The sequence below is a fragment of the Zychaea mexicana genome, assembly GCF_025766255.1.
Source record: "Zychaea mexicana strain RSA 1403 chromosome Unknown BDB00scaffold_27, whole genome shotgun sequence".
In the NCBI taxonomy this organism is placed as follows: domain Eukaryota; kingdom Fungi; phylum Mucoromycota; class Mucoromycetes; order Mucorales; family Lichtheimiaceae; genus Zychaea; species Zychaea mexicana.
In genome coordinates, this window is record NW_026516690.1 from 369,342 (window position 1) to 382,844 (window position 13,503).

Consider the following 13,503-nt stretch of genomic DNA (forward strand, 5'->3'; position numbering starts at 1 on the left):
GTAGTAATGTAAAGGAGGAGTTTATGTCGAAGCAACACTACTGCTAATAGTGAAAGTATTATTGCTGTTGCTCCTGTTGTTGTTGTTAGTAGAAGCGGCAGTAGCTGCAGCAGCCATGGCTGGTAAGGAAACAGAGAAGCGCTTCTTGTCGTCAGTTGGTTGTGGAATAGGCTTAGTGTAGCCCAGTTCCTCAGCGTGTGTCATGGCCAGGTTGAGACGCTACATGCACAATAGCAGTGTAAGTTCTCTCTCCTTTTTAGTTGTTGTTGATGCCTCCCACCCAATAATATTTATACTCACCACTGCAAGACGGTATTCGAAATCATAGCTTGAAAATTCTAACGCCATTTCCCACACATGTCTACTACGGTTCCGATTGTTGACGTTCCAGCATGCAACGCCAGCCTCCCTATGTAATGTACATAGCGTTCGCTCTCGTGTCAATAAGAAACGCTGTCATTGCAAACCAATCTTCGGGGGGGGGGGCGTATCTCTCTTGTCATACATACCACAAAGCATAGGGAACTACCCAAGACTCGGTTGCCAAATTATCCTTGTGATCAATAATCCAGTTCAAAATAATCGTGTTTTCCGCGGGATCGTTCCCTTTGACATTCTGGAGAGCAGCCTTGACTAACAGCAGCGTCGCTCGCTTATCGAAATGGTCTGGCGGTGAAGTTTCGGGTGCCAGTTCTTGGCTGCGCTTGTCATATTCTTCCTGCTCCTGGATCTGGATCGTCTCCAGCGCCTTATTGACAGACCTCAGGCAATAGTCCAAGCGAGGCTTATCCATAAAGTGGAACAAGTTCCAAATACACATAAACTCCAATATCGGAACATGTAAATCCAGCTCTTGATATCCGCTGCTCTGAAACAGCTGCACTTTGCGCAGAGCATATGCATCAATGTCTGACATGCGTCCGCCCAGCTTCTTGACCACGAGACGAGGCACTTCAGCATAAGCCAAAATGGCGGCGGAACGGTTACCAGCCATTTCCAAACATGAGCCCTGCATATATTTACAGAATGCAGGCGACCAATATTTCTCTTTGTGGAGTTGTTCAAAACTGGATGCAGCTTCGTTCCAGTTGCCGGTAATCATATGGTTCACTGCGATTTCGTAGCGGCAGGCATTGGCCACGGCTGTTTCCGCCCAATCGTTTTTGGTCATTTCGGCAGCATAGAGATAAGATTGCGTCGAGAGTGATAGGTCAAGTGCCAGCCGGGATATCCGGCCTGCAAAGAACAAGTAGAGTGCAGAGTTTGGATAATACCGTTGCGCTTCCAGTAGCGTTTCCATGGCGATCTTTGTGTATTGCTCGGAAAGAATTTGCGGTGTAAAGGATGCGGCTGTGGCATAATACGCAAGAAGCCTATATAACAGTCAATGACACACTCACACACAATAGTTTAGAGTTTGAGATAGAGAAAATCATGCTCACATGACAGTTGCCATGGAAGACCTTATGCGCTTGTTATCAGCGCATTCTTTCAGAAGCTTAAAGCCGAGCTCTTTGTCGGGTTTCCAGCCGAGTACCGAAATTGCCTTCCATATTTTAGCTGGTAATGCAGAAAGCACAAAGTGCACCGATCCAATCCTGTAATAACCGTTGTTGTCGTTGTTGGTTCATCAGATCCAAAGGATTATCATATGTCACTTTTTTCCCATCAGCCTTACCCAAATTGTACTCCAGATATCGTATCACGGTCCATGTATTTACAAGCATCGTCTCCCATTGCCTTGTATTTCTGCCACACGAAGTTGTAGCTGGCATACGCTGTGGTTTTTTGTAAGAACGTCAGTAGCGGAATAATCACCACCACGTGGAGTGTGTGTGTGATGCGTATGCATTTCATATATGTATACCTCGACGGAGATTTAGGCCACATTTGACATAACTCATGACACTTTCTTGAAGCAGCTGCAGCACGGCGATCAGTAAACAGCACTCGGCCTTGACAACATGTGCTCTCAATATACCGTTTGGCGTGGATATGTCAGAAGAAGGGGATGCTGTTGATGTGGGAGACGATCCAGAGTCGCGTTTAAAGTAGTTGTAGTAGCCGGAAAAGTAGCCCGAGATCCGTGATGTCTTTTTCGTTGCATCCAACTGGGCTTTCGCGAGGCTGTATGTGGTGTTGAGAACGTTCAGGGCCATGGTGTGGTCGTGCTCTCCTGACGTCTACAACATATTCAGCAGCATCGTGATGGTGAGTATGTCTCTCTTCCTTTTCCGAGCCTTTCTTTTTGATCCATGATTATCATTATTAATAGTTGTTATACCATCACAGCTATAAGCAATATATTTTTCCATCTTAGCGATACGCACATTCCTCACTTTTTTGCTTCAAAAATTTACAATTAACTGATTTATCATACCTTTCAGGAACGCCATGCTACTCAATGCAAGTGCATAAAGTGGATCTCTAAGCAAACATCGTTTTAGCTCATATCAGTAATTTCAACTCTTCGCAAGAGACCTCTCATGTTTTCCGACTCCCTTTCGTTTACCTATCTGCGCGTTGTTCGAACAACGTTTTTGCGCTCATGAATCGATTATTAAACAAGTGTCTGAGTCCCCGCAAAACAGCCTCGTCTAAAAATAACTTGTCGTATGAAAAACGGCGGTAACTTTCATATTGATTCGTATTTCTGTTTACCTTCTTTCTCTTGCTCAGCAGGCGTCAACGTATTCTCACCAATGGTCTTCAGATCAACAGGGTTAATTTGAATGAGGTTGGCACCTGCTTTCTCGGGATCTATACTGCTACTGCTGCTGACTCTCCTCTCAGGCGTGCTGGGTCCGCTCGAAGTCGGTGTTGGTGGCACGACATTGTTGAATGCATCCAAAGTGATTCCTTTAGAAAGTGCTGTTGAGGCAAGCTGAAGCGAAGGGTGGGTCTTGTTTTCTTGTTCAACAAAAGAGGCGGCATTGAGCTGTTCCTGCAACTGCCCAACAACTTGATCACCATCAAGACAATCACGAAACTCCTCCTTCTCCTCCTCATGCTGCTGTTCAAGAGACGACTTCTTCACGTCCATTTGAGAAAGAAGTTGGGAGTTGTAATACTTGGGGCAAATAAGAGAAAAAGAATGGAGACACCTTTATATATATAAACGGGACAGTGTGAGTGAATGTGAGTGAGAGCGAGAGAGAAAGAGATGTGTTATAATAAGGTGCACCCCACCATAGGAAAAGCGCGTGGATTTTGTGAAACGTTACAATGCAATAGTTCTTTTGGACTATATTTTTGAATATCAATTCTTCGTTTGCTTTCTGCTAAATAACCTCCAAGTCCTAGTTCCTTAGTAGCGGTCTCGACGGCCCCCCATTCTGTCTCTCGATCTGTCTCTACCACGACCACCATATCGATCTCTGTAGCCTCGAGGGCTTCGGCTCCGGGATCGCATGCGTGGCCTCCGTCGATCTTCAAAGTCTCTTCTTCCACCGCCACCGCCACCTCCATAGCCACGGTTGTTTCCGCCATAGCCTCCGCCGCCGCCGCCATGGCCACGATCATGTCGTCCTCCATAGCCTCGGCTGCTGTCCCGGCGACCGCTATCGTTGAAACCTCCAAATCGATCGTAGCCGCCTGATGATGATCCGGCTGGTGCTGCGGCTGGTGCTGCTTGCTGCGGTGGTCCATTGCGCGCATTACCTAATCCGCCACCAAGGCGACGCGGCTTCCATCCCTTGACAGTTCGGCCTCGTTCTACGTCTACTGCTAACCGACGACCCATCAACTTTAAGCCATCTGAATCCTTATATGCCGCTTTTTAACAATCGACCTGTGAGTAATTCTTTTCTTTGCTTGTTCTTTCAATTACCACTGTAGATAGATGCATGAAAATTTACCTCGCATGTCTTTTTCTCGTTCGTATTCAATAAACGCGTAACCACGAGGCTTTCCTTCTAGTGTTCTTACCAAGCGTAGCTAATGACATGAAATGTATTAGTTGATATGTCATGCAATGTATACATGACGGTTTTTACTTAAAAAAGAAAAAGACATGTTCCTACGTTTTTGATGGGACCGTATTGTTCGAACTCGCGCATCAAATCACTCTCTTGCAGCTCGTAACTTAGTCGCGCCACAAAAAGCGTGTTGAACGGATTGCCCTGAATCTTTTCGTCTTTTTCTGGATCGTCTATAAATTAAACAACAATTCCGTTAGTTTCTTTCTGTTCACGTACGTAATCGATACCAAAAGTGTCGCGATCGTTGTTATTTCTTTTATAACGTTAAAAATCTAAAAGACGGATGCGTACATTCGGCGATTCCTTTTTCCAATGCTTCATCCGCAACTTTTTTCTTTGCTTCCATCTATAATATATACAAAATATCAAAAAGAGCGAGAACGAATTAGCATAAAAAACTATTTTCCTTTGTTTTTCTTTCTGGTAGAAGATGTTAAAATATTTGCATGCGATAATCTACCCGTTCTTTGCGTTTTTGTTCAATGGATTTCCAAGGGACGTAATCTTGGTCGTAGGTTTTCAACTGGGGTACAAGCTCTGCAATGCCGGTAATGCGAGCGCCTACGCGTTCACCTGGATCCTTGTCCAAAGGTGGAGCATATGGTAAAGGTGGCCGTGGCGCAAAAAGCTTCAACAGATTCGGCGGTAGCTTGTCTGTCATTTATGTGTTAATATTTTTTTCCCCAAAGAAAAAAGAGGTGATAGAGTTCTGTGCAAGAAGAGAAGCACCGCCAGGATTCAAGAGTCACAAGCTCAGCAGCAGCAGCTAAAACAGCAGCAATTACATTAAATGTACTAAATACACCCTCATTCCCTTTCACTTTTTACTGTTTACCACTATACTGCATCAGTAGGGTCATTATGCCCACTAGTGATTCTGCACTTCGTTCTCATCGGTTGTTTTGCGGCTCACGGTCATAATGTTGCCTGATCCTGCCGCTGATAGCAATACTAATTTTACCTGAAACAACACGCTGAGCTATTCTTCTCGTTCTTCAGAAACACGTAGATGCGTAGTTACAACAGATTCACACACAAGCGCATTCAATCATACAACCAATCTGACAACAATATCTATAATCCAGCGTACCATAGAAATTAGTGTCCCCTCAGTTATTACCACGGCAACCACAGCCTGCACCTCGTTAGAACCACTTTGAACAAGTACAACAACAGCACATGGAACCAATGTGTTGTACAAAATTCCTGGGTATTCTTTCCCTATATCCCCCGCCTTCCCCGGTACTACCTGGTCATCGATGACAGCCGCGTCGATGTGGAAGTAAATAGCTTAAACAAACTTTAGAGGGGAGAAAACAGAAGGAAAGATGCTGTCGATCCGGAAAGGGATTCGGCTCATGGAAAATGAAACTAAAGGGGCACTACCAGAATTTGAAGGATATGGTTTACAGATTAGTGATATGATGATGCTCATGGCCAATTTACGCTTTTTAATTGGAATTGATGGATGTTGCTCACGAATATAGGGATGGCTTGCAGCTGCGTCATATATAAAAAAGTACAGGAAAAAAAAGTACACACTGAATGTGATGGGCGGTGATATCAGTAAAGTAGTGAAGGGGAGATTATACGAATATAATGAAGTCAAAGATTGTAGTCTAAAGGCACGGAGAAGACTGCAACATGCAATCGTGATGTCGGTGGTGATAATGGGAACGATGTCTTACATTTCATGAAAGACCCGTATGCTTCGACCTTCACTACTAGCACGTTTTAAACTCATGTATTTTAGATATACACAACGCTTTCAAATATCACATGTGCAATGAACAAATGCAATCAATTTACTGAAGACATATTGATAATTTGAAATGTAGGTACTTGCTAACGCTCATTTGGATGCCGTCTATGTGAGCGACAAGCAGCAACAGGAACGACACTGGTAAACAGTAATATGAAGTGTATTCTGCACCCAATTTTCTGTTCAAAGACGGATATCATCATTCAATAATAGCCAGCAACCAAGACGTGCTGGCAGAACCAATAACTCCAAACTTTTTCTTGCCGATATTGACAGATCGCCCTTTGTTCATGTCTTTGTTACTTATGAAGAAGTGAATGATTGCATGGTTCATAGCAAAAAGAAAAGAAAGAACTTTACAGAAAAGAACATGTCGAGACAAAGCTACACAATCCAAAAAATCATGAAGGACATGTTGCTCAGTGCAGCAACGAACACGGGCAACACTGGTGACTTGTGCGCATTTTCAAAGGTTGTAGGTTCCGACAAAACGATTGGAGGAGCTTTTTTATTTTAAAAAAAAATGCTCTAGGTGAGGGCACCGCATCATGATAGGAGCGAGATATTGTTTTATATCATTTGGTAGGAGACGATTTGCATTTGGCTTTACAGTGCTCTACTGTCTATGAACATTTAAGTAGCGTCACTGTCCCTTCATTAGTCTAAGATTTTTCATTGTATGTATACGATCAGTTAGCCTGGTGCTGCCACAACCTGACAGAGGTACAGTATCATAGTACATGATAATATTCCATCAAAACTATCAATGAATGACGACAACAGATGATGAGGCGTAAGGTAAAGATTGCAGCATTTTGATAGAAACTTCCTTTAGAAAGCAGTTATGTAAGCAACATTGTTTGCTGGAATGGTGCGGGATGTTACGTCTCTTCTTGCTTGGCAAAATCCGGGAAGATATAGCCTTTCAAAGAAAATCTATATGTAGTAAAATTACGGGTAGCGGAGGAGGAAGAGGAAGGAGGCACGATCTTTCGATGATAAAGACTACACACACACACATAGAAAAAGTGTTCTATTCAGTTATCACTACGGGAGATTTCCAACTGCAAATAACTTCAAAACTACTTGTTGATGAGTTTCCTGAAAATAGTGCATAGTAATCACCGTGGGTGATCTTTGCACTTCTGCTCTTATGTGGCTAGACGAATATGGTAAAAATAGCAAAATAGATTGGGACATTAAGTTTTGAAGATAATGTATTACCACGTTTTTTTTTTCGAGAAATGCTCGGTGACATAGTATAGGGATGCTACCAACTACAACATACGCTGTAAGTATTAAGGTTGTATGATTATAATTCTCTATACTCGGTAAAAATAAGAAGAAATAACATCCATAAATGTGGGCTGTTTGCTGCTGGGGGGTTTCTTCTTTTCAAAATAAATATACGCATATAGACAAATTATGATCCCTCATAACCTCGACGCCGACGACCAGCATATTGCTTTATGCAAAAGCATGTTTCGATATGTCAATGATAAGAGAGAATATTCACGAAAGGTGTTCGATGACAACGAAAAAGTACATGTCCCAGTCAATTATGTAATTCAGAATGAATAAACTGACAACAGATCATCGCCATGTTTCAAAATGGAGATCTAAGAATTTGGTCAATCCAAGAATATCATATCCTCCTGGTATTGGCTTTTTTGTTTACTGACATCCATCACCCAGCCTGCTAGCTCAAGAGAGAAAGAGAGATCCCTCGGGTGACACAAAGTAGAAGCAAACGGGAGATCTTGTGCATGGGTAAATCAGTTTATGTAATAATCGTAAAACAGAGGATATCTGAGAGGAGGACCGGTTCTATACTACGAACAAATCTTCAAACAGTGTTGTGAGAGCTGCCGCCAACATGTTACCCTGTAGCATGGTCCCCAGGGCCCCAATCGGAATTTGGAGCAAGTGCAATACCGTGGATCCCCGCATTTCTCAAAGTAACCATCAGCGTATCAACGCATCTACGCATTTATTGATTGGTGCTGTCATACGCCTCTTTTGTTATTATTATTGAAACGGCGTCTGTACAGTATAAGGTCGTTGGCTAAATGCATTCATATGGAGAGTGGCATACAACAGTGAAAGATGGGTCTCAATGGTACCAGCTATAGCCCTTGAGCTGCTTCAAAAAAGCAACTGTATTATCCGTATAGACGGCATATGAAGTGGAGTGATCACCCAGACTACGAATGCTATGCTCACTCAAATCCAGTCCTACTCACGAAATGCTATAGGTCAAATTAGGACAGCAGATTACAAAAACTTTCTATTCTTTCGAAAAGATATACTTGCCACCTGCAAGATATGCATAGCTTAGCAGTGTCCCTGAGTACTGGATACAAAAGCTGTGTTGTATATAGTATGTAATCAGCAGCAGCATATCTCGCCAGCAGCAGTGAGTCGGTAACCATGCGACATGTGAAGAACGTTCTTCTTTGGTGGAGTGGCAACCCAATCAAAAAGGGCGAACGTAATTGTCGGCCGGAGATTCAGTGATATCAGCATTGTTGCATAATAAAGAGCAAGGGAACAAAGTTTACACTTATTTTTGACATTGCAATGACGGTGGCGAAAGGATCATACGGCATATTTGACTCATCATGGATGAAAGATATTCTTATGCATTCAATGCTGAAAGCCTCAAGCATTGAAGAAAGTGATTTGAGAGTATATAATCGCATGATCTCCTCACCACACGAAGGTTGCTTGCATGATAATTTTTCATTTTCACTGTCCGCGAGCAAACAGGTTGTTTAAGCATTACTGTTCGCCACGCTCCCAATCACACACTCTCTCCATTCTCTCTCCCTTTACTTTGTGCAAACGTTAACGCAAAAAGCAAGAAGCAAAATGACTCGTGAAATCATCTTGGCAATCGACCCTGAATCCGAGGAAGCTGAAAAAGTGGTCGCGTGGTCCTTGAATAATTTTCTCCGTGCATCGGATCACGTCAATTTGGTAACGATGCTGTACTTGGACGTTGAATTTGTTGACCATGGTCAGTGGTCTATTGCTTGCTATTCCAACCCTCGAAGAGAGATCGCTACTATGCCATAATTTCTCATGCCCTGCTCGATAATGTTTCAACAGATTATTCCTTGGCTGTGGACGAAAAGGATATCCTGCAGATGGAGGAAAAGGTAATAACAGTAATGAGGACCTAAGAGAATCTTCTTCTCTCGTCACCTAAACGCACAAAAAAGAAAAGAGGTGTAACGTGGTAACGTGCTCACGCACACATGTATATGATGCTGTAGCTCAAAGCCAAGTTTTCCGTTGGATTGGAAAAGCTCCGTACCGACTTTGAAGCCGCAGGCATTTCCAATGTCACGATTCAGCTGTTGAATTCGGAGAGTTCAGGTCCATGCCAACGTCTGATTGAGCATCTCGACACGATTCAGACCGATTGTCTGATCATGGGCAGTCGGAATCTGTCGGGCTGGAAACGGTAAGCCTTTTCAGTTGACGAACACGAGGTCGCATAACGTAAGCTGCATCACAAACGGTTGCTTGCCTCTTTTATGTCATGCGGACCAACAGACGGACTGGGCATTTTGAGAGAGATCAAGAATTGCTAATATCTGCACTTTTCTTTTGAGCTAGGCTCTTTATGGGAAGTTTCAGTGAATACATCCAAACGCACGTCCATTGTCCGGTGCTTATAGTGAAATAATGGAAATAAATAAGAACTTCTTATTCGTAGTATCTGCTGTGTGTGAGTGTGGTATGTGTGATGATTATCGTGTGCGTGGCACAGCAAAGAAGTACAAAAGAATCAAAGAGCGACTCGCGCAACAAAGAGACAAGGAGTGTGTGCGACGCCGGATTTCCTGATCTGGCCGGTGGTGGTGGGGGGGTTCCGCGGGTGAGGCCTGACCTGCCTATCCTGGGCCTGACACAGTTTCCCACCGAATGAAATCGCGAGAGGGGGAGGGCTTGCGTGGGGAAACACACAGTTGGGAGTGGGTGACAGTAGTACGGCACACACGCACCACCACTTATATAAGCAATTTCCCTTATTATTCGATGTTTTCTCTGTTTTCCTGGGTATATAAAACCTTTTCTGGACCTTCTTCGTCTTCTTTTACCGCCTTCTTTTGGTCTTTTTGTCTGCTTTCTGCTGCCGGAATTCCTACCCTTCCTGTTGTTCTTTGGCAAACATACTTCTCCTGAACCATGGCGAGGACCTTGACGACGCGAATAACTAATAATGTCTATGTATGGAAAAAATACTGCGTTTTCGATCTGCTATTTTGCCTTTTACACACTGGAAATGCACAATTGCCTCGTCATACAAACCGCTCATTAACATACACCCTTTTCAATGTAATAGATCATTGGCGCCTTCGCCGCCATTGCCGGTATCATGTTTGGCTTCGATATTGGTAGCAACTCCGGTGTTATTGGAACTCACCAGTACGTACGACTAGTAGTATCCTTGATCTCGGACGTATCAGCTATTCGCTGACGGATGGACCGAACTGTGACTTACTGACCAAACCACCTTGTTTTCGCTTGCCAAAATAGATATCGTACATACTTCAACAATCCAGACGATCTGCTTCAGGGCGGTATCAACGGTGCTTTGAGTGCTGGTTGCTTTGTCGGTGCACTGTTTGCCGGTTTCCCTGCTGATAAATACTCTCGTAAATTTACTCTGATCGGTGCCTCAGTTCTGTTCGTCATCGGCTCTGTTTTCCAGGCCGCTGCTAACGGTGTTCCTCTTCTCTGTGTTGGCCGTGTACTTAACGGTATGTGGGTCGTATTCCTGCGCGCGCACATGCACACACAAACAATCCATTTACGGTTAATCTGAAACAAATATAGGTTTGTCTGTTGGTGTCACTTCTATGGTCGTACCGCTTTATCAGTCAGAAATTGCTCCCAAAGAAATTCGTGGTCGTATTGTTGCTGTGCAGCAATGGAGTATTACCTGGGGTATCATGATCTCGTATGTATACATATTTTAGTACCCTTGTAGCTATGAGAAAAGGTCGTGTTCAATACAAAGCTAGTCGACTAATAACGAATGTCCTGTTGTTTTGATATTAGTTTCTGGATTCAATATGGTTCTCAATTTCTTACAGGTGAAAGCTACACTGCTGCTTTCCGTATCCCATGGGCTATCCAAGCCGTTCCTGCCCTTGTCTTGCTCTCCGGTATGTGGGCTTTCCCTCACAGTCCAAGATGGTTGGCCGACAAGGGCCGTATGGACGAAGCCATCCAAGTCCTTGCTGACATTCATGGTGACGGCGATGTCAACCACGAACGTGTGCAGCTTGAAATCCAAGAAATTGAAGTCGTCATCAAGTTTGACCGCGAGCAGGCCTCGCATCGCTACGCCGATATTCTCAAGCCACAGTATGCTTACCGTGCATCTCTTGGCGTCTTCTTGCAGATCTGGCAGCAGCTGACTGGTATGAATATTATCATGTTCTACGTCGTCTTGCTCTTTGAGCAGGCCGGTGTTGGTGACAGTCAGGAAGCTACCTTGGTTTCTGCTGGTGTCAACTATGTCGTCAACGTTGTCATGACCGTTCCTGCCATTCTCTGGGTCGACAAGTGGGGTCGTCGTAACACTATGATCTTTGGTGCCCTTATGATGAGTCTGTTCTTATGGATTGTGGGTGGTCTCATGAGCCAAGGCGAATGGTACATTGCAGAAGATACTGGCAAGTGGCAGATGCGTATGGATAACCACGCCAAGGCCAACGGTATGGTCGCCTGTGTCTACCTCTTTGTCGCTTCCTTTGCATGCACCTGGGGTCCCTTGGGCTGGATCTACCCTGCTGAAATCTTCCCTCTCCGTATTCGTGCCATCGCTGTGTCGTTATCCACCTCTGCTAACTGGCTCTTCAACTGGGTCCTCAACTTTGTTGTTCCTTTGCTGATGCAGCGCATTCGCTTTGGTTTGTATATGCTTTTCGCTGGTTTCAACTTCTTGATGGCTGTCCACGTCTTCCTTGCTTATCCTGAAACCAAGGGCTTCACTGTAAGTTCAGCTCGTTTTTACCTTCGTTTTGCTACTGAATGGAACCTGACTTGTCATCCTAATACATGCCTGATTTTTCTTCTGCGATAGCTTGAAGAAATGGATATCGTTTTTGAACAGAACCCACGCAAGAAAGTGGACCGTGCTTTTGTCGAAGCCGAATTGGCTCGCCGTGCTGGTTACGAGCATCGGCACGAAACCGCTTCCAACGAAAAGACAGAAGACATTGTCTAAAAACACCTTCCTTTCTCTTTTCCTCACACACACACACACACCTTAACTCTCTTTCTTCCTTGATACTATCTCTTCCCGACAGTTTATGCAGTTTTTTGTACTAGATATAATATCCCATTATTTTTGCAAAGTAGAGACTTATTGTCAGCTTTAGGCTACTACAACAACAGCCATTTTACCTCGCTATTCTACCTTTTCGAGTCTCTTTCTTTAATATAATTGATGACAATTAAAATCACCAAGTAGTCGTGCAATAAAACGACCCTTCTTACGAATTAGTCGAAAATCACATGTTCTTCCTCTAATATCACCACCTGGATATGATTTATATGAGAACTGCATAGAACCTTGTAGTACAAAACATTTCTTTAGCAACAGTGCTTACACCTCGGAATATAACTAGATAGCCCGGCTATTTTCTTCACACAAGTGAGAAAGATGGTTTTTTCCAATGTTGTACTAGGTAGGTCAAAAGATATCGTTTTTTTTTTTGCTATCACAAATAGTGGTAGCAAATTCTACTGGATCAAAAGCTTATGTGAGAAGTTTGCTTGTTGGGTGGGAGAGATCTCGGAATGGACCTCGTCGTGCCTTCTTACATAATGGTGACCCAATTCCTATTTTGTTTTTACTATGATAACATGATCGTCCAAAGAAGGCCTCGGATTTATGAAAAGTTTCTTCATAAACGGTACAGAAGCAGTGTCGCATGCTGCTACACAATACAGAGTGTTGCTGTCACACATATTATGATAGGATTGAACGACCACAAAAGGGAGGAAGTAGCAAGGCACCTGGTGAGAATCTTGCAGTTTCGACAATGGTGGCGTGATCATATAAATATACACTTTTGGAAAAAAAAATTGTGCCTATAAAATAAAGCACATGTTCATCTAACACTATGCAGTACAGTATATACGAAAATCGTGTTACGGTATAATCTTACTCTGTGATTCTGCGTAAATCCAAAACGTCAACAAGATACATGCGTCCAGGTTTATATACATAAATGAACTTGAAATACCGTAAACAACTAAATGCTGCTAGAGCGACACACAAAATATTTTAACTTTTTGAGAAACATACTTCATATGATATGTGATGTGTTACTGATAGTATGGATATAGCTTTTATGAGATGCGCATTACGTATTGATTGGACATTTATTTAGTAATCGTTAAATACATCATGAAGACTTGTATAAAGAAGCATATTAACTTGGAAGAAAAAGCAATTGTACTCTGAAGATCAATCTTCTCTTCGATGGACGATTATCTAAAGAAAAGAAAGGCCAGATATGGTAGTAAGCTCTTATATATGGAAAAAAGGCGATCACTGCTAACATAAATTCGCGAGAAACCCGTCTGCCGAACTAGGATCTCTGTCGTCGACGATAACTTGTCTAATCGTCGTCGACAATGTTCATGCAGAACTTGAAGAGTACTCAAAATCATTTGGGGCTGGATAAGGGGAAGCCTTCGTGTGGCGTCAAAGAAAGGTCCTTCGGCTGAGGG

At 43.3% G+C, this 13,503-nt stretch overlaps 5 protein-coding genes across 5 annotated transcripts; 2 read left to right on the forward strand and 3 right to left on the reverse strand.

Annotated features, from left to right (window-relative positions):
- Positions 1–219: 219 nt before the first annotated feature.
- Positions 220–2,159, reverse strand: BDB00DRAFT_882781 (uncharacterized protein; the record flags this gene model as incomplete). The annotated part of the gene is made up of 5 exons (XM_053128178.1): positions 220–409; positions 510–1,373; positions 1,443–1,598; positions 1,679–1,778; positions 1,868–2,159. The coding sequence occupies 5 exons, from the start codon at positions 2,157–2,159 to the stop codon at positions 220–222; spliced, it is 1,602 nt and encodes a 533-aa protein (XP_052980819.1).
- Positions 2,156–3,175, reverse strand: BDB00DRAFT_308513 (uncharacterized protein). The gene is made up of 3 exons (XM_053116874.1): positions 2,662–3,175; positions 2,381–2,597; positions 2,156–2,292 (listed from the first exon to the last, which is right to left on the reverse strand). Exons 1-2 carry the CDS (start codon positions 3,041–3,043, stop codon positions 2,509–2,511), a joined length of 471 nt encoding a protein of 156 aa, XP_052980820.1. The 5' UTR covers positions 3,044–3,175; the 3' UTR covers positions 2,156–2,292; positions 2,381–2,508.
- On the reverse strand, positions 3,176–4,752 carry BDB00DRAFT_308659 (uncharacterized protein). Its single transcript, XM_053116875.1, has 5 exons — positions 4,441–4,752; positions 4,272–4,326; positions 4,023–4,150; positions 3,858–3,936; positions 3,176–3,774 (listed from the first exon to the last, which is right to left on the reverse strand). The coding sequence occupies exons 1-5, from the start codon at positions 4,639–4,641 to the stop codon at positions 3,308–3,310; spliced, it is 930 nt and encodes a 309-aa protein (XP_052980821.1). The 5' UTR covers positions 4,642–4,752; the 3' UTR covers positions 3,176–3,307.
- Positions 4,753–8,402: 3,650 nt separating this feature from the next.
- Positions 8,403–9,465, forward strand: BDB00DRAFT_818537 (uncharacterized protein). Its single transcript, XM_053123161.1, has 4 exons — positions 8,403–8,761; positions 8,854–8,903; positions 9,021–9,211; positions 9,367–9,465. The coding sequence occupies exons 1-4, from the start codon at positions 8,614–8,616 to the stop codon at positions 9,434–9,436; spliced, it is 459 nt and encodes a 152-aa protein (XP_052980822.1). The 5' UTR covers positions 8,403–8,613; the 3' UTR covers positions 9,437–9,465.
- A 348-nt stretch (positions 9,466–9,813) lies between these two features.
- BDB00DRAFT_818545 (general substrate transporter) lies at positions 9,814–12,275 on the forward strand. Its single transcript, XM_053123162.1, has 6 exons — positions 9,814–9,981; positions 10,097–10,179; positions 10,291–10,514; positions 10,591–10,714; positions 10,816–11,755; positions 11,846–12,275. The coding sequence occupies exons 1-6, from the start codon at positions 9,940–9,942 to the stop codon at positions 11,987–11,989; spliced, it is 1,557 nt and encodes a 518-aa protein (XP_052980823.1). The 5' UTR covers positions 9,814–9,939; the 3' UTR covers positions 11,990–12,275.
- The last annotated feature ends 1,228 nt before the right edge of the window (positions 12,276–13,503 follow it).